The sequence below is a fragment of the Mercenaria mercenaria genome, chromosome 1 (assembly GCF_021730395.1).
Source record: "Mercenaria mercenaria strain notata chromosome 1, MADL_Memer_1, whole genome shotgun sequence".
In the NCBI taxonomy this organism is placed as follows: domain Eukaryota; kingdom Metazoa; phylum Mollusca; class Bivalvia; order Venerida; family Veneridae; genus Mercenaria; species Mercenaria mercenaria.
The window spans coordinates 112,779,322-112,802,679 of record NC_069361.1 but is presented as its reverse complement, the minus strand read 5'-3'; the positions used below and the strand labels follow the sequence as shown (position 1 = coordinate 112,802,679).

At 35.4% G+C, this 23,358-nt stretch overlaps 2 protein-coding genes across 4 annotated transcripts in view; both read right to left on the bottom strand.

The window, feature by feature from the left end:
• Nucleotides 1–10,216, bottom strand: part of LOC123526237 (uncharacterized) — a 15,928-nt gene extending 5,712 nt beyond the window's left edge. The window contains exons 1-2 of the mRNA XM_053529575.1: nucleotides 10,190–10,216; nucleotides 9,880–9,924 (exon numbers count right to left, since the gene is read on the bottom strand). Coding sequence (XP_053385550.1) covers nucleotides 9,880–9,924; nucleotides 10,190–10,216 — 72 coding nt within the window. The remainder of the gene's footprint in view (nucleotides 1–9,879; nucleotides 9,925–10,189) is intronic.
• Nucleotides 10,078–23,358, bottom strand: LOC123526273 (interferon-induced protein 44-like). 3 transcript variants are annotated; one of them, XM_053520818.1, is made up of 7 exons: nucleotides 23,269–23,358; nucleotides 17,712–18,262; nucleotides 16,773–16,837; nucleotides 15,302–15,499; nucleotides 13,778–13,921; nucleotides 11,750–11,921; nucleotides 10,078–10,635 (listed from the first exon to the last, which is right to left on the bottom strand). In XM_053520818.1, exons 2-7 carry the CDS (start codon nucleotides 18,241–18,243, stop codon nucleotides 10,319–10,321), a joined length of 1,428 nt encoding a protein of 475 aa, XP_053376793.1. In that variant the 5' UTR covers nucleotides 18,244–18,262; nucleotides 23,269–23,358; the 3' UTR covers nucleotides 10,078–10,318. The 3 variants fall into 3 exon arrangements, with proteins under 3 accessions (XP_053376793.1, XP_053376785.1, XP_053376779.1); XM_053520810.1 differs by having other exon boundaries at nucleotides 23,182–23,299; XM_053520804.1 differs by lacking the exon at nucleotides 23,269–23,358 and adding an exon at nucleotides 22,984–23,102.

Genomic DNA, 23,358 nt, shown 5'->3' with positions numbered 1-23,358 from the left:
CTTACAAAAACAATGCATATTCAAAATGGTGAGATAAAAATAATTTTGACAACTTTGATCAAGTGACCCCAAAATCAGTTGGGGTCATCTACTCTGCGTGACCAATCATCCTAATAAGTTTCAACATTCTGGGTCAAGTGGTTCTCACATTATTGATTGGAAACAGTTTTCTATGTTCAGCCCCCTGTGACCTTGACTTTTGATGGAGTGCCCCAAAAACATTAGGGGTCATATGCTCTGTAAGTTCTTTCACCCTATGAAGTTTGAAGGTTCAAGGTCGAAAGGTTCTCAAGTTATTGACCGGACATGGACTTTAATGTTCTGTCCGCTGTGACCTTGACTTTAATAGAGTGACCTCAAAATCAATAGGGGTCATCTACTCTGCATGTCTAATCATCCTATGAAGTTTTACCAGTCTTAAATGTTCTGTCCGCTGTGACCCTGACTTTTAATAGAGTGACCTCAAAATCAATAGGGGTCATCTACTCTGCATGTCTAATCATCCTATGAAGTTTCAACATTCTGGGTCAACTGGTTCTCAAGTTATTGATCCTGTGACCTTAATCTTTGATGGAGTGACCCCCAAAACAATAGGGGTCATCTACTCCATAAGCCCTGCCAATCTTTGAAGTCTGAAGGTTCTAAGTCAAATGGTTCTCAAGTTATAGACTGGAAATGCATTTCCATATTCTGTCCACTGTGACCTTGACCTTTAACAATTTGACCCCAAAATCAATTGGGATAATCCACTCTGCATGTCCAATCATCCTATGAAGTTTCAACATTCTGGATTAAGTGGTCTCAAGTTATTGATCGGAAATGGTTTTCCATGTTCAGGCCCCTGTGACCTTGACCTTTAACAGAGTGACCCCAAAAGCAATAAGGGTCATCTACTCCGCATGACCAATCATCCTATGAAGTTTCAACAATCTAGATCAAGTGATTCTCAAGGATTTGATCGGAAATGGTTTTCTATGTTCAAGTCCCTGTGACCTTGACCTTTGATGAAGTGACCCCAAAATCAATAGGGGTTGTCTACTCCATAAGCCCTGCCATCCTATGAAGTCTGAAGGTTCTAGGTCAAACGGTTCTCCAGTTATTGATCAGAAATGAGTTGTGAGGGACGGAAGGACAGACAGGGCAAAAACTATTATGTATCCCCCAGTAGGGGGAGACATAAATATATTGTTACCTTACTGTCATTTTATCTATCCAAATCATGTAAAAATTCCTACTGTTTCAGTCATTTGTCACTAATTACAGTGTTGCAATCTTACAAAACACATTTCTTATTTTCACATAGATATTGAGGAATCCCGATGTATCTAATAAGCTCATGTACTGGAAACTCTCAGCCGTGACATGTCCTTAAGTTTGATTTACTGGTCAGGACATGTCATTAATCAAAATTGTTGGCTGTGTTAGGTCTGTGTGAAAAAACAAAAGCTGTCACAGGAGACAGCGTGCTCGACTATTTCGATGCTGGATAGTGAAACTGGGCACATTTGATGAAGCTGGAGCTGTCACTGGAGTGTTTAATGACTCCAATGTGGATGAAATATTGGATAACAGCTTGAGTCTGTGTCAAAAGTATTAAGTAATAAGAGATAAGGATCAAGTGTATCAAAACATTAAATAAGTATAATTCATGAAATATTGGTGCAAAAGTGTCAACCTTGTGTCATGTTGAATCAAATCCATTTTGTAATAACTGAGATATAGTGAAAATGCATCAAAATTAACCTTTAAAGAGAATTCCTATAGTTTTTTTCCTTTCATAGAATTTTTTTAAATTCACATATATGATAGGAAAATTTGTGCTGAAAACAATGAACAAATAAAAACAATAGGTCACCAGGCTTGTTTTTGTGAAAACATGTTTTGAACACACCCACTGTTGCTGAAACTGCCAGCGATTTTTCAACATTTTCATAATTTTCTGCTTTTTTATAAATACCAACCAAAATATACATCCAGGCAGCACAATATGGTTTTTTCTTTTTACAGATTTTATTATATACTTATTTGATATCATAGTCATATTTGTAATACTCTATCCTTACAATAATGGGTATAAATAAAAAAAATATATTGTTTCATATTTACTTTTGTGAACTTTTTTCAATGAAAAATACCCCTAGTGAAGAATATTTTTTTTAAATTTTGAAAAAACTCTTTCATAGAATTTTTTCTTTTTCTTCTTGTGTATAGATAATTGTATTGTGAGCATAAAAATGGCTAAAAATGTATAAATGTATAAATAAAAAAAATATATTGTTTCATATTTACTTTTGTGAACTTTTTTCAATGAAAAATACCCCTAGTGAAGAATATTTTTTTTAAATTTTGAAAAAACTCTTTCATAGAATTTTTTCTTTTTCTTCTTGTGTATAGATAATTGTATTGTGAGCATAAAAATGGCTAAAAATGTATGGGTCACCAGGCTAAATTTTATGTTAAGACCGCTAGAATACAACACCTGTTCGGACGGAAAATGGCGCGAACCTGGCCAAATTGATTACATGTATGTCTGCTAAAAGTTAAAAAACAGTTTTAAAAATTCTTAATTCTTTCTATAATTGAATACTAAATAATCTGAAAGGTGATATTGTCTTATCAGTACTAAGTCAATTATCATACATTATATGAACAACACTGTCTTTGTACTAAAATGCGATGTGAAAACACAACCACAAAAATAGCAAGATACCTGTCAGGCACGATACTTGTCAATACAACATAAACCAGTATCAACATTTGATTACTGATATAACTTATCAAAAATGTTATTTCATTCAAAATTCCTCATATTTAAGATTGTCTGTAACATGTTTCAACAAATGTTGACTTCAGTTCAGTTTTCCATAGAAAGTGTCGGCTGCGCAGAAAGATGCGCATAAAAAACTATAGGAATTTCCTTTAATGCTAAGTAAAAGGGGGCATAATTCATGAAAAATTGGTGCCAGAGTTATGGACCTTGTGATGTGGGATGTGGGTGATAAGGCGGAACAACTATTTTAAGTTTGAATCAAATCCATTCAGAAATAACTAATTTAGAGTGAAAGTGCATCAAAACTTTAACCTGAAATTCTTAGCAAAAGGGGGGATAATTCATTAAATATTGGTACCAGAGTTATGGACCTTGTGTCATATGATATGGGAGATGATGTGGCACAACTATTTTAAGTTTAAATCAAATCCATTTAGTAATAACTGAAATAGAGCGAAAGTGCACCAAAACTTTAACCTGAAATTATAAGTAAAAAGGGGGAATAATTCATGAAATATTGGTGCCAGAGTTATGACCCTTGTGCCATATGATGTGGTTGATGATGTTGAACAACTATTTTAAATCTGAATCAAATCCATTTAGAAATAACTGAGATAAAGTGAAAGTGCACCAAAACTTTAACCTGAAATTCTGAGTAAAAAGGGGGGATAATTCATGAAATATTGGTGCTAGAGTTATGACCCTTGTGCCATATGATGTGGGTGATGATAAGGAACAACTATTTTAAGTTTGAAGTAAATCCATCAAGTAATAACAAAGATAAAGAGGAAGTGCATCAAAACTTTAACCAAAGTGCGGACGCGTAAGGATGCCGACACCGACGCCAGGTCAAGTAGGATAGCTCTCCATACTTCGTATAGACGAGCTAAAAATCATGGATTATTGACTGCTGGCAGTTCTATAGATCTTAAACTGCTTTAAGAATATTGTTTCTGATGAAAAGTGTACATACTACATGTACGTACATTTTTTCTCAAATGTTTGCAGAAATATAGATTTAGAAAGGACCTACTTATCTGTATATGATGAGAAAATCAAAGAAAAATAAAATATAATTGTTTGTTTCAGTTTAAGACACAGAGTTATCTATCACTTAAACATCATAGGCAACATTTCCAAGAGTGGTGTAACTGTTGTTCACGAGTGAAGTGAAAGATATTTCACAATTTTTTTTTTTCATTTTTTAAAATACTTTTTTATTAGGGATGGGAACGAATATTCGAATATTCGGAAATCGGTCGAATATTCGAATATGAAAATCAAATTCGAATATTCGTAAATTATTGTATATTTTTGTTCAAAATAAGTATCATTGATTTTGGGCAATATGAGCATGCTAATTCTACAGAATAAAACCATGTCATGTTTGTTTAACGAGTATCAAAAGATGTCCAATTAACAAGAAAATAGCAATGCATAATTGGCAGGGGCCATCGTTACGGATTAACAGTTTGCAACAGGCGTCATTGTGTCAGATGCATGTCAAAAGATGTCCAATTAACAAGAAAATTGCAATACATAATTACCTGGGGTCATCGCTACGGATTAACAGTTTGTATTAGGCGTTAATGTGATATCTTTATATCGTTTGTTCATTTTTATTGGCGCCTGTTTTATGTAACAAGTTGTAGAATTTTTTTTTTCGAAAACAATAACAAACTTGTAGATATTGCCGATCTTTTCACAATATTTTGTACGACGTTTCAGACCATCCGCAGAATCGGTTTTCATCCGCAATCGGCCGTATTCGAATTAACTTTTATAATAAAATCAAGATAACATATGACTGATGCATAAGTTCATGTTGAAGGAGGTTTAAGTTTGCCTTACTTGCTTTTTACACGACGATTAAAAATTTTCAAAATGGCGGCGGTAATACAACAGCGCGTCACGTGTTTAAATGGGGCGACCTGCTATTTTTAGATAAAATTGCGACGGTCTAAATTATAATCGTTTTGATTTTTTGTATTATTTTGAAGCTAAAACACTGAATTAGTTAAATATGTTCATGATTATATTGACAGAATCGTGAAAAAAATGCTAGGATCGGCGGGTTTTGCTAAGTAGGATCGGGTTACCCGAAGCAAACATTTTTTGGCCTTATTACGTACGATGATCCACGCTGTAAACAAATGAATACGTTGTGTTTATGCCAATCACTTAATAAGAATTGAAAGCTTCCATTAAAGCAAACCGAATATTCGAATATATTCGAATATGGCAAACCGAATATTCGAATATTGATTTCAGTATTCGTTCCCATCCCTATTTTTTATATATTTTTTATGTTTTTATTTTACGTCTTTCAATTACTTACTGAACAAAATGGCTCACTCGCCATTTGCTTTTTTGTAAATACAGACTTTTATTAAGCATGCATTCAGACAAATTACGCCAACATATAAATGTATTCATTACACAACTACACACGGTTTTTAAAGGTAGTCATTCAACTTATAAAGCAACAGTTTTTATCATTTTTTTTCAATAACAATACTGTCACAAACTACGTTTGCAATGAATTTCAGCTAAATATTTAATAGTCGATGTAATCTTTGAAAAATGTAATACAATAGTTATTATATTCATGATATTCATAAGGCAAAGTATATTAATAAAATATACTTCTATGCTAAGCAACTCTATCTTGATAGGAAAATAATAGCTATTACTTCAAGTGTAAAGCTGACATGCCTTTAACGCTAGGTGAACACAAATAAGTGTAAATGATTATTTGTTTCAATTTCGAAGAAATCTGTCACTTGAGTGACATCTGTCGGATTAACCATCTTTAAATATCAAAGTTACATACCTAAATGTTACAAGACAATGATTGAACTATCACCTCATTAATATCGCGGCGATAGAGTCATTTTACTGATGCATTCCATGTGTACGAACGCGTGCAAATCGATTGAAATTTATTCGTTACTGTGACATACAAAGTTTGACAAAATGAACATTGTTTAAGACATGGATTAAAGTTGTGTTTTTTCATGGATGGCAATGCTTAGTCCTGTAATTCATAGAGAGAAACAATGGATGCAATGAAGCATGTTAAAAATTTTGGGGGTCTTGTAGAGTGAGGTAGTTATAGGGCACATAGAGAGCAATTTCCCTGGTCACAGTTATATATCTAGTGACTCTTGTTTTTGCCCCCAGTGGCTTAGGACTATTTATTATGCTATATTAAGGTGACCCACATGTGTCAGACCCCTTTGCTATAGGTTTAAATGCTAATTATTTCAAGAATTGGCCATAAATTCAATTAAAACTTACATGTATCAAAAGGGGATTCAATTCCTCATTGATTTATGTAAAAATTATCAAATAATATCCGAAATTACAAATTTTCTGGTGATTTAAACCTATGTATGTAGTACTGTACACGATTAATGTTTACCATTGTACACACGCCAATATGCGCAAGCGATAAAACCAATAACTTTACATGACTGTGTACTGTGATTCATCCTCAATTATTTTGGTCCTTCAAAGTTTTGAGGTTTAGATTGCCAGTCACAAATATAAAACAATCTGAACGTCGAATTATTTTGACTAGGAAGTGTCTAGCCGTCCAGTAACCGGACGCCTAGCCAGCGTTCGAATTATTTTGACTAGGAAGTGTCTATTCCAGATGGCTAGAGAATCCTCAGCCGTCTGGTAATTGATTTCTTAATGAATAAGTAAAGATTTTATATAGTTTTTGTCGATAAAATGAATGAAGAATGGACGCTTATAAAACAAGCAATTCATTAATTTATTTTGACTATTATTTCGAAATAAAAATGGATTAATTATGTCTAAAAGTTCTGAACATCACACTGCCGCTATTGAAATTAAATGTCATTTAAAACAGTTATTCATTAAAAAATATTTGAATACTAAACTATGAAAATTGTAAGTATTTCTAAACTGTTTTTAAATTTTATTTTGAAAATCCAGTGAAAAAGTTGTTCAAATTTAAAAATTCCATTCCCCATGATAAAAGCCACTAGATGTACAGATTTTAGTGAGTGACGGCACGGCGATCTCGCCATTAACTGAGGTCGGTAAACTTTCATTTTATCGACTGAATAATGCAGTGATTTATTGTTAATCTTTAGTATGTACCGGTATTCACACAAAATTTTGTTTGCAGATAAGTATGGACATCTTAAGGACACGTCACGGCTGAGATAGTTTAGCATTATTGCAATACACATTCAGTATTAAAATTGTGTTATCAATACATGTGCTCATTAGATAAATCCTCAATATCTATGTGAAAATAAGGGATGTGTTTTGTATGATTGCAACACTGTGAGTTGCTCTCATTAGTGACAAATGACTGAAACAATAGGAATTTGTACGTGACTTCAATCGGGATCATTGACTTCAACTCATTTAGATTTGAAGATTGAATACTGCTTTTAAGCCAGTGCTAGGGGGCGTGGGCAGTGTTGTATTTTCCATTACTGCTCATGAACAGACTAATCAAACCTAGTCTGCAATTTTCACTGTTTGCCTTGTTCTAGGTGCTTCTGAGGGATCTACTTTTCAGATTTTATCTACTTCACAACAGCAGGTGTTAAGTGCTGTGTGGCGGCCGTAAAAAGTCACCCCGACTTCATCTCAGTGTTGTTATATTATCTGGTGCTTCGGGATCATTGATTTCAACTCATCTAGATTTGAAGATTGAATACTGCATAAGTCGGTGCTAGGAGGCGTTGGCAGTGTTGCAATATCCATTACTGCTCATGAACAGACTCAATCAAACTGAGTCTGCAATTTTCACTGTTTGCCTTGTTCTCAGTGCTTCTGAGGGATCTACTTTTCAGATTTTATTGAATAGACAAAACGACAGTAAGGTAACAATATATTCTTAAATTGTTTTAATTCACGACTTGTAAGCTACAATATACATGTAGACGACCCATTTTTAAGAAAATCAAACTTGGAAGTTAGAAATAACAGAAAAAATTTAATTAGGTCACGAGTTATCATATACCTGTCAAAATTTGTCATTAGTTTTCACGAGCTGTCAAAATTATTTTTTCTCTCTATTCTGCAAATGCATTGATTTTGTAAGTATCATTGTAGGATATTGTAGTACACTGTAACTTACTGTACATTTCACATTAATATTCGTGCCTGGAATTGCTTTGCTGAGCTCACCGAAGTCGTGTATGAATTTCTATTGTTTTCTAAAGTTTATTGTCTGTAATATTAAAAAGTACCAAACCTCAATATTAAGATATAAGCAGGGTTCTAGCCAGGATTTTTTGAAGGCATGTTGCAGAAGGATATTTTTTGATGAACAAAGGGGTGGGTGCGGGAGGAGTGTCCCCTCCCGGCATGGGGGTTACCCCAGAAAATTTTGTGTGATTACAACTCATTTTGGTGCATTCTGGTGCATTTCAGAGTGAAAACATAGTGGTATTTTCAGTGATTAATAAGCATCATTTACATGCACAACAAGAACAAATAAAGATATTGGGTCATAAAAGATCCTATGGAGTTTATTTGCTGAATGACATTGAATTAAAAGTTTATCAATTTTAAGTTGCTAAAAATGTTCATTTACTATTTATTGTAAATAAAACAACACAATTTTAGCACTGCACACAGATCTATTTGTTTAAAGTTTATGTCTTCTATTCCTGTGGAGTTTATTTCCTGAAAACTTATCCATTTTAAGTTTTTGAAAATGTCCACTGTTTGTTGTACATACATGTAAAACAACACAATCTGAGACTGTCATCCAGGGAAACGCTGGTTTCCATTTTGGATCAATGCCCGATTTCCTTTGGCCATTCGGCGTGGCTGGGAGGGATTCTGAAACTGTGACCGTGGCCGAGTGGTTAAGGTCGCTGACTTCAAATCACTTGCCCCTCATCGATGTGGGTTCGAGCCTCACTCGGGGCGTTAAATTCTTCATGTGAGGGCTTACGGAAGGTCGGTGGTTCTACCAAAGTGTCCGTTCGTGATGAAATAATGCACGGAGGGTATTTCAAACTTTTCTCTAAAAGTTCTATTTTGAAAGTGACGACAGAAAACATTAATTCTTGCATTGTCTTTTCGATATTCCGCCCGAGAAAACACATTTCATACATGTGAAAAACATTAATATTATGGCGATAATTGTTCAAAGCATTTTACCGTGTTGCACAATTTTTGACTTAATTCCTTACATTGTCTTTCCTTGATTGCGAAAAATATTTGGACGGTCTTTCCTTGATTGCGAAAAATATTCGGGCGATAATTGTTGAATCATCTGTCATTATATCTAATGACATGTATAATCTTAAAACTTGCGAAAACAGTCACTTTCATGTACACATCACAAGATACCGCCTGTCAAAGGATTTAAAGGCGGAGCTTCGATGAAATTTACGTCACACGTTCCACATAGGAAGCTGTCATTGGTTTATCGGTTATCTTAACTGGCATCGCTTTACCTAAACTATCGGGTAAGCACGTGGAAGCTTTTCGAATACACTAACGGATTAATCGGGGTGTTTATTGGATTTTATGACATGTCGCTTCGGCAATTAAGGGATGACGGGGGAAATAAGGGATGTCAAATATACAACTCAAAGTCAGAAGGCATGTCGCACGCGACAGGCGATAATAGCCTGGCGAGAATCCTGATAAGAATTGTTCCTTTCTGGTAGACAAATGAAACTATTTGGTTGAATCATAAGATAACAGTTTTTGGAAAGAACCAAATATTCTTTAAATTGGTTTTTTGTTATTCACCGTAAATTCAAAACGTGATACCACCTTAAGTAAATAACATTAAAACTATATAAATGCATTACTAATTCATTAGGAAATCTATTACCAGATGGGTAGAAAATCCCCTGAGGGTTTGCTAGCCGTCCAGTTACCAAACGGCTAGAAAGCAGGCTAGGCGTCCGGTCACCAGACGGCTAGACACTTCCTTTTGACTAAGTAAATAGTGGTCTAGAACTTTCAGAAATATGGTCCAGGCCATAAGTGGTCTGAAGTGTCCCTCACATTGTTCAGGTTGTCCCTGATTCAACACAGACACATGATGATGATAAACTTGTAAAACATTTGTAAACATTTGGAAGCAATCTCACCTTTTGGGTTACTTCACGTTTAATTTGTGCAAACGAAAATGGAATCTTTTAAAAACTACTTCCGGGATTTCTATACTTGCCTTCATGCATATATTTGACGTTGCTTATAATAGTTATATGTTTGCAATGATGCCATTTAATTATGAAATATTGATGTAATTCATTTTAGATCGCATGATGTAATGAATGATACGCTAAAATGTATCTTTATTTTATTGAACAGCCTATAACAAACAATTTCAGCAAAACTTGTAATTGCAAATGCTGACAATAGATATTAAACATGAAACGTTTTTGTACATGAACAGACTTGTATAAATAATAATAAACGTAACATATCGAAGTGTCTACTTTGATATTTCAAAACAGTTTGCTCTTTATTATTATTATGTATTTTATGAGCTTATGAAATTAATGTATCAAGCCGTTGAACCTCAGGTCAGTTTTCTAGTTTCAGATTTTCCATCTCCGTTTCCTCATCATTCCTTTTCTCCAACATATTTTCCATGAAATCTTCTGCCAGATATAAAATCTGTCGTAGTGATAGCAGAGCAAGGATGTTGACATTATCATCGAGTTCTAACTCGTTTTCATAGTTCTTCACCGGTAGTACGTTAGCACGTGGTAGTCCCAACAACTGTGCTGCTTTATCCACGTGCTGTTCGACAGTGTGACTCTTGTAGGTAGAGGAAACGTCCGCCTGGACGTCTTTACATAACTTATCAACCTTTGTAAGGAGTATGATCTGGGGTACTCCTGCAAAACAAACAAAATGCTGCGTTTATTACTGTATTTAAACAAAAATGACAATAACATATCTTTTCATGCACGCACAACCTCTTTCAACATTAACACGGGTGGTAAACGTGCAGTCCAATTCCCACTGGGAATACGCTTAAAATGGGTTGCGCGACTTCCGCTGCTGGTATTTTTTGTAAATAATGACATATTTACGAGTGTTTTCGAAAAAAAAGCAAAATGCTATTCGACACAAAAATGAATAAAGATCATATGTTTGAAAAACCAAATTATTAATTTAAGAATCAGCCCTGATATCATGAAAACTCTGCTGGCTCGATCTGTCAAAAAAGTGTGGAATCATGAAAAATGCAAATTTTCTAACTCTTGTGCCTTCTTTCTGGAAATGTGACGCTTCTAATGATCAAACACGTTTAAAACATTCATGTATATTGCATACACTTGGATGAAATGTTGCTTTTGGGAAAAATATTGGCAAAAGAAACAATCGGAATTGGGGTTGCGCACCGGGAATGGAGTTGCGCGTATACAATATATACAGTATGATGTATACGAGCAACTCCATTCCCAGTGCGCAACCCCATTCCCGATGATTTTTTATCAATTATGTCCCCGTAAGCAGGATTTTGATATCCGTTACTTTATAACAGTTGAGTTATCATAAAAAGCATCAGATGTCCTCAGATTAGGCATATGAGGTCAGAAACTGCCATTTTTGTTGATTTCATACTTTTTTCACGCTTCGTGTCGCCAGAGTTTTTGTGATAATAGAGCCGAATCATAAATTACAAAACAGATATTTTATATATATAATGTATTGTTATATTTGTGTCGAATAGCATTTTCATTTTTTCGAGAAAAAATATTCTTGTCTTATACTAAGCAAAATCATAACTTCACATACCTCAATTTCGTCTTTTTTTACGCGCAACACCAGCACCGGACGTCGCGCAACCCATTTTAAGCGTATTCCCAGCGGGAATTTGATTGCGTGTTTACCACCCGTGATTAACAGAAGTTGTATATTGCGTTACAAATAGCATTGAAAAAATATATATACACTTACTATGATAAGCCAACATACTGATAATGCATTATGCTTCAGGCTCACCTTTCTGATTCATCAAGGTCTGGAAGCTTTTCATTTTCTCTATAAGTTTTGTAGACACCACCTCAAGCGTTGTTGCATCCAGTACAAACAGTGCGCACGTTATCATGTCATCAGGTGTAGGCTTTGCCTTGAAACCCTGGCTCTTAGGATTGATTGGTTTGGCCGGATTAAACTTGAATATAAAAAAATATAATCAATGTAAACTACGTCATTGTTGTCAACAAATGAGTCACAGTTATCCCTAGCAGGAGGAACACCATATCCTTTCCGCAGCCTTAACGTACTAAAACGTATTAGCGTCTGATGGCCCTTTCACGCTTCCGTAGAAACAACATTTATTACACGAAACTTATTTTGAAAATATTTCTGAAATGTCTAGGTCTGCAGCTCTCAAATACGGTTATATCTTACATCTGAGGCATATACTGACACTCTCAGACAACATCAAAAATGACATTTTGAGCGATTTGATGAAGTTCCAAAATTATCAATGTACCCTTGGTCCGTTACGGACCCCTGTGGGATTTCTGTTTATCCAGAGCTCAAATATTTTTTCATAGATTAAAAGCTGACATGCTGTACTAAAGCCCAGGTAATTTCAATTCGTAATAAAGTGCTGAAAATTGGCTCCTCAATAGCAAAAAAAAAAAAAAAAAAAAAGAAGTCCACGCGCATACATTTAGACGGGGTGACCCCTGCGCGTGACCCCTGACTATCTACGAATCAAAATGCGACTTTCGTTTTCAAGTTTAGCATTTCTACTTTCATTTTATTTACTTCCGGAAATAGCTGAAGGTCGATTGACGTCATATTCTGTGTTGTCAAAAACATACATATGCCTGGCGAGATTGCATAAATATGTGCTGGCCGTCCTAAGGTTATCTCGTAACACAGCGAGACGATGTTTGACTGCGATCAGATGACACGGAGATAAGGCGCATGAAGGGTGTTGCACATTTCATCATCCCGCATGAACTGCATCTGTTTTTATTTGGTTTGGGTGCGTTCTGTGCTTCTAGAAAATATTCTTATAGATTTTATTGTGTTAACCATCATGATGTCCACAATAGTTTGCTACATTTTAGTTCTCATGGCTCACACTCTTTAGTCAATAAATGCCAAGATGCAAGCCATCTAGCGTGTCTTACCGGTACAATAAAATCTAGTTTTCTGGTATAATGCTATCTATGTTTTATATGAGTGGTGTTCAATAAATACCCGGAAAAGCGTTGTTTTTTCTTCATATATAATCAGAAATCAATGAAACTGTTACATATTGTAGATTAGAGAATACTTAGTTAATATGTCAAAACCTAATTTTCTGTGGACAATTTATAAGTAAATGCTAGTCCCCATGACAACGTCATGTGACGTCAACCGGTCCAATTCTATGTCTTTCACTAAAACATTACTAGTCATTCACCTATTTTTTAAGCTATCTTTTCTTAAATCAAGTGGATATTAACGTTAAATGTAAGCATTACCCTCATAATGTTAAGTTATATATGCAACATTACTAAAATGTTTGGCAGGCATATTTCGTCGGTCATCGCTTGAAAATCAGTGTTGAACGGAGACATTAGCAGATTAGGTAACATCTTGTGTTTTGAATTAAAGACAAATGTTATGCTGCATAAGATTTTGGAGTCAATACATTGAAGAAAACAACATTTCATAAGTGGACGGGAGATTTAAAAGTGGTCAGGAGAATAATGCCGACAACTCGCTGTCCAGACGACATTTAACCATTTGTAATCACAAGTAATAATTGCGTTGGTTCGCTTTAGAGGTAATGACGTTGCTTTTGAGAGGATAAATAAATAATGTGCACATTCTGAAATCTACAACTTTAATATTCACATTTAACATATTTTTATCAATCATATTTTGAAATTTTAGCAAACTAGGACCAGAAATAAAGATATTAGAGCACTTTTGCGCGTAGTTTTTGAACACCCCTCGTATTGAATTCCGCTTACATGTAAATCAATTATTTCCAACTGACTGATCATGTCTGGAACTGTATACCTGATAATAGTTTGGAATGTTGCCATCTAACAGGTAGTTACACTCCATCACATCAAGGCCTTGTGACTCTTCTAGACCACGTGTATCACACAACCGGAAGTTCAACGTTGCACCAGATCTCACTTTCACTTTGTAGGGTGTGTACTAGAAATAGTAAATAAACTCTTTAAAAACTATTCTGAAGGGAGTCATAGACTCGTCCGTCAATTTTGGAATACATTGTTAAAAGAATTTTTGACAGAAGATATGAATTTGTTCCCCACTTGATTATTTACTGTCTTTATATAAATTATGACCTTTGTGCGGACCCTAACCATAACCGTTTGAGCTACTGTCTTGGGCATTTAAACTTTTAACTAAATTATCTGACACCACAGAACTATAATGCATTATATTATAAAACACATAATTTTGCCTCCGTGATTGCCTATGTATGTAATTTTCAGTCTCATTGCCAATGTGACACCAATCTTAGACCCCCATAACAATAAGGATCATCAATTGACCACAAGTAAACAAATCATAAAGGTTGACTGCCGTAGCCGAAGTTTCCAAAAACCGATCTCTGTGACCTTGATCTTTGACGTACTGCCAATCTCTAATCCAGTTTTCTCATCTTATAAAACGGATGCCGTTTAAAGTCTCCAGGTCAATGTGGCCTTGACATAAGATCTACTGACCTCCAAACAATATAATTCATCAACCGTCCTAAGAAGTTTGACATTCTGATATTGTACTGAACCACTGTATCATTGTGCCCTTGACCCTTAATCTACCGATAACAAAAAAAATCCTTTAAACCGTAACGGCAGTAGGCTGAAGGGTTCTCCTTTTATTGAACTCGGGTCACCTAAATGTTTGACATGCGAAATACGACGGTCATAGATTCTCCAGGTATTGATCGGAAACGTTTTCAATTTCAATGTCAATGTGACCTTGAGCTTGGATGTATCTATGAACGACTATGCAGTTACAAAAAAGTATACTTTTAAAGTTTGACGACCGCACCCAAGTAATTGGTCGAAACTGTTTTCAGTCTCGAGATTTCTGTGACATTGACCTACTGAAACAACCTCATGGTGTCATGTACAAACCACAGTCAATCACCATATGAATTTAGTCATCCGTTGACCCAAGCGTTTTCATTTTTTTTCTATTGGAAACAAATGATCTAACGACGGACCAAAGCGAAATACCCCCTTTACTTCCTGGGGCATAAATATTGTTCGGTAAATGCAATTACTGATTACATTTGCGATTCTTTTTTCCGGACAATTCTTTAGTGATATAGCTTTCACACTGATGTAATATCTGTATATATGCTGTAAAGGATGACCAGTATAAAATCAAAGTCTTGATACAAAGTTAGTGTTGTCAGCTAATGTGTGTCCACAATGCCGATGTATATCGACGATTGTTGAGTAACTGTTTTATGATTCTTATGGCACTTTTAAACAAGGTCACATGAAATTAAGCAAAATAAATGCGAACAGGATCAAATAATTATACGGTGTAAATACATACGGCAGTTGTAAGACTCTGTTCTGCACTACCACTGCCCGCTCTCTGTGTAATACGGCCGCGGAATATAGAGTTGACAGTATTATAAAAACTAGACTTTCCGGCTCCAACTGGACCGATCATCAAGATACGTGCGTCCTTCACCTTCAAGTCTTCTAATGGTTTGAAAGCTACGATGTCCTCAGTGAGTTCGTCTAAGAACTTCAAATAGTCATGTAATAAAAATAATGAATTAAATTGCTGCAAATTAGTGACTTAATCAACTTTAACAGACAAACAGAAAATACGCCACAGCTTCTACGTCAATTGCAGAAATTCTCCAAAATTGAAATTAATACATAAGACAATATCATATTTAATATATATTAAGAAAACTTAATGTATAGCTTCACTGTCAATGAACGGTCATATGTTACAACAAGTGTACTTGCTGACAATGCAAACCTAAGTCAACGTCCATATTATCTTTGGATGGGGTGCAGATGCTTCACCCCACAAACAATTTTTGACCCAAAGAACAAAATTTCCTCAGAAATAACAGTAAAGAAAGAAAAACAGCCAATCTCACAGAGCATTCGGATAAACTTGTATCTATATGGGTAGGTTTAGCTGGGTGCCATCCCCCATTCCCCCCCCCCCCCCCCACACACACACCTACACCAACTTCAAGATCGCTCCTACGCCAATGTGTTGTCATGGCAACCGATCGAAATTCAAAGTAAAGCCCAAGATACATAACTTCACATGCTGAAGAAATATTCATATTAAGTTTCATAACTCCAGGTCACACGCGACACAAACCTCTTATTCATATTTTTGACTAAGTCAAGGGCCACAGCTCTGGTCTCACTGAGTGAAATCCGAAACAAAACCCCAGGTGCACAACTTCACAGGCTGAATGATATTCCTATACCGTTTCATGCCTCTAGGTGAAATCCGTTTTGATATATGTCATATAATATGTGTGACACAAACGTTTAGGCCTTTAATGCATATTTTGACTATGTCAAGGACAGTGACTCTGGTCTGGCTAATTGAAATCCCATTCAACAACACCCCCAGGATACACAATTTCACATTATGAATAATATTGAGTCTAGGTCAAATATTATTAGATATGTGCGACACAAACTTTTAGGCCCAATAATGCATATTTTTTTAACTATGTCAAGAGTCATAACTCTGTTCATACATTACCAAACAAAAGCCCATTTGCACAACTTGACATGTTGAATAACAATCCTATAATGTTTCATGATTCAAGGTAAAATATCTTTTGAGATATGCACGACATAAATTCGGACAGGCGGACAAACGGACATTCTGATGGATGGACAAAAGTACGGGCTAAAGACAAATTGAAGCCCCCCCCCCCACCCCACACACACACTCACACAAATGTGGGTGGGGGTCCATGGTGAAGCCACTTTTATGATCATGAGTTCCAGTCTGAATATAAATGCTTGTAACTTGCCTTTTCATTCCAAACTTTAGTTTTTCGCCAGGGCTTATTTTCTTGAGTCGGATTCCTTTTGCCATCTGCAAATGGAACAAAACTTATCTTATAGCTTAAAAAATTGCTCAATAAATTGTTACGCGATCTTTTTCTGTTTTTGCTAACGCACCAAGTTGTTTATTTATATTTGATAAATGTGAAACAATAGAAACTGTTTCCATTTATATTAAATCAAGTTTGAGTAAATGTCCTACTTGGCTGTATGGTTTTTAATTAATCTAAAATAATCAATCGAGACAAGGATTTATAAAGTCTGCTCAAATAGAAGGAGTACGTAGGATTTACAAAAGAAAACGGCTGCAATTTGTTCTGAAAACTTATTTCATATAAAAATGATAAATAAATAAATTAATTAATTAATAAATAAATTAATTAATTAATGTCTAATCTAATAAAAATGACACACAAATCGTAAAACGATCTAAATTAAAATAACACAAATTGTTTCAGAAGTATAGACATTTTCGGCCGGGTTTTGTGGTCAAAGTCAAAATTCGTTCATTAGCAATTATCCTTGCTTTATTTTCTGTTTAGGTTAAAACATAAATCAAAACAGAACCTCTCATAGCTATCATATACTGTTTATCAAGCAGGGCAGTTAACATGCACTGAGCTTCAAACGCCTGTGTTCTAATATATTTCATAATACTGCGGATTGGCTCGTTGATACAAATTTTTTAATGATATTGTTTAAGCAAATGTTATGGTTTAAAGAAAGAAATACTTGAAACATCTGGGCTTGGAATGTTTTAAAAATTCAATACGTATTTTATGTTGTAATTTCAGTAAGTTTCAAATGAATTGAGTAAGTTGAGACCTTTTCAATCCAAACATTGGATGTCCTCATTGCTACTTTACTTGGAAACAGCCACATGTGAACATTAAATCATATTTTACCTGCAACCTTGTACACCTCGAGTTCAGTAACGTTCATGTTACCGTTGTTAATCTGGTCTTTTGTGATACCCTGATTGTCGTAGCTGTGTCCTATATTCATATAGCCGTTCAAGGTAAAGTATGTACCGGAGCTGTTTACTGTGTTTGCAAAGGTATGGAGGTCATGACCACCACCGAAAGTTGGACCGTAGCCTTGGCTGTCCTGAAGTGCATGCTGATAATGTGCTGGTTTTAATGTAAACTTTGTAGTTTTGTCATTTCCGTTAAATCTCAGCTGATACAGGAAAGCAATGGTGTTATTCACGTATCCACCGCTACTGGCCCAGCTGACAGGAGCATATCCTCCATACAGAGATCCCTGTTGGTTATACAGCACCGTGACAGTAGCTCCCTGGTTGTCACATTTCTGATGGAAGGTTGTAGCGTTACATCCATCTCTTGTGATAGCATAGAGCAGTGTGAATGTTTTAGGACCTGTACCTATCCATTGTTCTAACTGGTCCATGTCTTTATCTGTCAACTTTCCTCCCATCTGTACGTTTTAGTTATACCTGGAATTATATTTAGGATAAAGAATATAGAATATGTATCAGGATGAAATAATTTACGTTTTCGTACACAGTGGTTTTTGATATTACATTTTTTGACGGGGAGATTAATCGGTAATATTTTAGATGCCGGTGATATAAAATAGTGTTATTATAACAGTAGCTCGAGCTGGGATGCTGTATTCGGCTCGAGTGGATTTTGCCAGATCGGATCTCACGAGGCGCGCATGCGCCGAGTGTGATCCCTCCTTGCAAAATCCACGAGACCCGGATACAAAATCTCAGATCGAGCTACTGTTGTAATGACCCTTTTATTATATACATCGGTCTTTTTGTTTGTTTATTTGTAATCGAACGAAATCTGAAATGTCTGTTGATGTTAAAATGAAATGAGTGATGTTTATGTGTGCGCTAATTATATAACTGTGCCAGCTCATGCATATTTATGAAAGTAGTCCGGCAACATACAATGCGGGAGGTACAATACGGGATTTTTGGAAGGTATAATACGGCTTATTTTCAGCCTGTTCTTTTGACAGAATTTATACAGGTAAATAATAAAATATATTATTGCTGACTTTCGAGTGCGATATCACAATTCTGGTCTTGCAGAGTGGATAAAAATCCAGCATAAATTCACATAAAGAATGATATTCAATCGAAGGTTCATGACTTAAGTTCAAATATCTTTAAAAAAAAATATGCAACACAAAGAACTTTGTGTGTAAGGAACATAAGTCTTGTCTGGCTGAGTGGAATCCAAAACAGAACACCAGGTGCACAACTTCACATGCTAAATAGCACTCATGTGAGGTTTAATGACCCTAAGTCAAATACCCCTGAGATTTGCACGACAAGAATTTCGGACGGGCAGACATCCGGACGGACGGGCCGGGATGCGTACGGACAAGGGCAAATCTAAGTTCCCCCCACCCACCCCTCAAAAGAATGGGGACGTGGAAATGAATTTAAATAGTGATTTTATTATATCACTTATACCGTGTTCACACTAGCAGAACGGTTTTATTTTTATTAGGCACTAATTGGCTATAATTGGTATTTGACATTCAAAACCCATCAAAATATAATCTAGTTTGCGTCCACACTAAGCAAAGAAATGTGGTTTAAATATATACATGCAATGTTTGAAGTTAACAAATATCTTGCAATAAGCAAACAAGAAAGGTTACAAAGAAACACATGGTATTCTTCCTCCAAAAGGTAAGATCTGTGGATTTGGGATTGTAAAACCAGTTATAACCCAAATTTGCGTTCACATTTGTAAAATAATATAGCATTTCTTTTTAATGAAGTATTAAAACCACCTCCCGAGGTAGTTTTAATGCTACATTATGGAAACCACTTGACCTTTACAAAATTCACGTTTTACACCACATATAGTGTGGACGCAAACGAGTTTAAAAAATAAACCCAAGTTAATGTAGGATTAAAAACGTAGTCTGAACACGGTATTATAAAGGATGATACTGATATTAAAAATAAAAACAAAGTGATTCAGTTATTTCAAGTCAGTATTGATTAGAAACACTCGTGTACTTAAAAGTTAAGTCACCAAATAGTTCAGTTAAAGCGCAAATGACGGCGAATTATTCTGCACAACGAATTACTGTAAATCAATCAAGACAGTTGTGCTATGCGACAGATCGTTTTAAACGTGTTTTAAAGTGAAATATTTGATCAAATTTGAAAGCGCTATTTCTCGATGCGTACATAGCGCTAAATATCACGTCGTCGTGAAGTCAACATAATATCGTTGTGATGATTTAAGCATTGCTAGTCATATTAGAATTGTTTGTAAAACACATATGCCCCCTTTGATCACAGGCACGGGTCCAGCGTATACTTTTTGTTTGATATAAAAGATCCCTTTTTTCACACAAATATACTTTTTATATGTTAGTCAAATGAAAAAAAATCAATGACCAAACATCCGGTCACAGTAGTCACAGTATCATAAAGTATAATGTCACAGTATCATTGCTTTGAAATACACAGTACAAGTCTCTACGAGCGAAATATTTCAGTTATCCCCGGCAATTTCGTTTCGGATAGCGGACGTGTTCCTGGTTTTTATCACTTTGTTTGGCAGCTGAAATCGCCGAGGATAACTGAATTATTTTGCTCGTAGAGACTTGTACTGTGTATTTCAAAGCAATTTATGGAGTCAGTTTAGTATTTATGGAAGGCTTTAAATGTTTCGAAGGTGCGATCATGCAGGTAGCGGCTGCAAGTGTTGGAATGTTCTACAAGTTTGCCGAGTAGCTTCCCATAGCGTTACGCTCGCATAGTTCACCTTTTCAATGTATATGTATTTCACCTTTTCAATGTATATGATACTGTGACCGGATTTTTGGTCATCGATTTTTTTCATTTGACTAACATATAAAAAGTATATTTGTGTAAAAAAAGGATTTTTTATATTAAACAAAAAATATACACTGGACCCGTGCCTGTGCCTTTGATGGCCTGCCTTTGGCAAGTGGGTACGTAATTTTGTATGTTGTGACGTTTACCTTTGACCAAAAAATCTAAAAACATCAGGGGTCATCTACTGACTACAGGCAACCACTCTAAGAAGGCTGACAGTCAAAGCGTTCTTTATTCATAGGGCTTAAACCATTTTCAGTCTCAACGTCACTGTGATCTTAACCTTTGATCTTCTTATCTCCAAAACAGTCATCTAATGATCACAGGTTAAAATCCTATGAAGGCCAAAGTGTTCTTTAGTTAGATAGGCCTAATCATCCCATGAAGATTGACGACTAAAGGACAAAGCATTCTTTAGTCAATTAGTGGAACCAGTTTTCAGTCTTAATGACATTGTGACACTGACCTGTGACCTACTGACCCCAAAACTACAGGGGTCATCTACTGACCACAGGCAATCATCCTATGAAGTTTGACAACTTAAGGACAAAGCATTCTTTAGTCAATTAGTTGAACCACTTTTCAGTCTCAATGGCATTGTGGCATTGACCTGTGACCTACTGACTCCAAAACTATAGCGGTCATCTAATGACGGAATGTGACGATTTAAGGACAAAGCATTCTTTAATTACTGAGCGGAGACTTTTTTAAGTATAAAATTTAATGTCACTGTGACCTTGACCTCTGACCTTCTAATCCCCAAGATCAATAGGGGACAGTGCATGACATACTAAGATTTTTCCCGTAATTGTAATTAAAAAAGAATTGCCTTCTTCTGTCAACTAAGAAACGTTTTATATATTTTTGTTCTTATTTCATTTTAAATAGTGATAAACATTGATAAAAGATGCACAATATTACTGCATGCTTTTAAATTCCATGAATTAAGGGGGTCATGATAACCTTGCAAAAATGTGAAGGTGATTTTGTAACACCGTGCCATTTTTCAGTAAAGGGGATTTTACATTCACCAGACCTTACAGCTAAATTTGACCTTATTTAAGAACATGGCATAATCACATTAGAAACACAACAATGTCCAAAGATGTCTCAATCTCACTGTTTGCAACAGTAATGTTTCCCTTTATTCATATGTATCAGGTACTTCGCTCCGTATATCCCAGTAATTTTAATAAAAACAACTTTGTATCTTTAAATATCCGCCATATATGTCAGTATAGCACATTTTACGGACTGTTATACTATAAGATTCTTTTACTAGCTGTAGTGCAGATGCAGATGGGAATATCTGGCTCGAGGGTAACTGTTTAAGCGGTAACCACTGGCACCAGACCAGAAAGAAAATGCCTCTGTACACGTTATACACTACCCCTAGGTATTCTATAAGAACCATGGTCATGAACGGGAAAATATACTAACCCATTTCAATCGCGCATTTCATACCTAAAACACGCAGTTCGGTAAATGTGTACTATGGATATTAAACAAGTGGTAATTTATCTACCATTGTGTACCGGTCACATTTCTTCAATACTTCTTATCTTAGAAAAACAACGCGTAGTTTATAGTTTTTTTCAACGTTACACAAAAAAACTTGCTTGAACTTCCCTTGTGAAGTTCCGGTCTAGATTACAAAATCATTCGGATTGGCTGATGTGAAAATGTATGTCAGTCGTCATTTTACAACACGTGTACGATAAAATGTGTATATGCAGCATAAATGTGCAAAATGAATTAAATAAACAGAACAGATGTATATCAATGTATGATTTCAAATTCAAAATCATATCAAAGATGAATTTCATTCATCATTTCGAGTTTTATCGTAAAACTGTGAATATTTTGCATTCTGTTTTTGTTTGTTTACATTTCGGGTGGAGAAATCACTATCGTTTCGTATGCCGTTGCTCGCTCGTGATGCGTTAACGGTTTGGAACTGGGTTTTGAAGTAAGATTTTTCTGAAAGATTAATCTTTTGCCGAAAAGGCGGCCAACCATTGATAAGGAAATATTGTTTTGAAAAAAAAAAACGGACCTGGAAGCAATGCACATGTCAAACTGTTCTTGATCACCTTTCTCATGGCTCATTGTCACAGGAGCAAAATTTTTTCAAAATGGCTTTTTGTCATTTTTCCCCTAAGAAAACATTATAATTGTAGTAAATTTAAGTGCATATGGCTCATGGATCCATACTGTATCCTAGGTACGTTACTGCCACCTGTGGGTATAACATGCACAGAGACATTTTCTTTCTGGTCTGGTGCCAGTGGGTAACGGTTTTGAATCAAAACAAAAACCTACACCATTGTACTTACCAGCTCAGTGCGACTTACGGTTCCAGATATGTCTACCGGGACTATATACCGCAGATAAAAAGTGAAAGTGCTCATAGATTTTAACCTGTTAACATTTAAACATAATTTACGCACCTAAATTCATAAAACACAAAACATCACTTATCTGACATTTCACGAAATAACAAAATATTTATCAAAACGAAAGTGCATTTATACCTGTGATTATTTTACGAATCTCCTCGTTTATTGTATTTCAGGTCATTTAAGTATTCAGCAAATTAATATAAAAATGAAAATAGATACCCAGAAGTCGAAACGAAAGTTGGGTTTCTTTATCTTGATCACCCTCAGGGAAGTGATACTCTGCAGGCAAAACAGCTCCGCAAGGTTAAC

What these genes read in the sequence shown, in the direction of transcription:
- LOC123526273 (XM_053520818.1), bottom strand. Translation starts at nt 18,243, where the DNA reads ATGGGAGGAAAGTTGACAGATAAAGACATGGACCAGTTAGAACAATGG. An exon ending in CGAGGTGTACAAGGTTGCAG is followed by an intron (nt 16,838 to 17,711) that starts GTAAAATATGAT and finishes TTCCATTTGCAG; the next exon opens with ATGGCAAAAGGAATCCGACT. An exon ending in ACATTCCAAACTATTATCAG is followed by an intron (nt 11,922 to 13,777) that starts GTATACAGTTCC and finishes TTTATATTCAAG; the next exon opens with TTTAATCCGGCCAAACCAAT.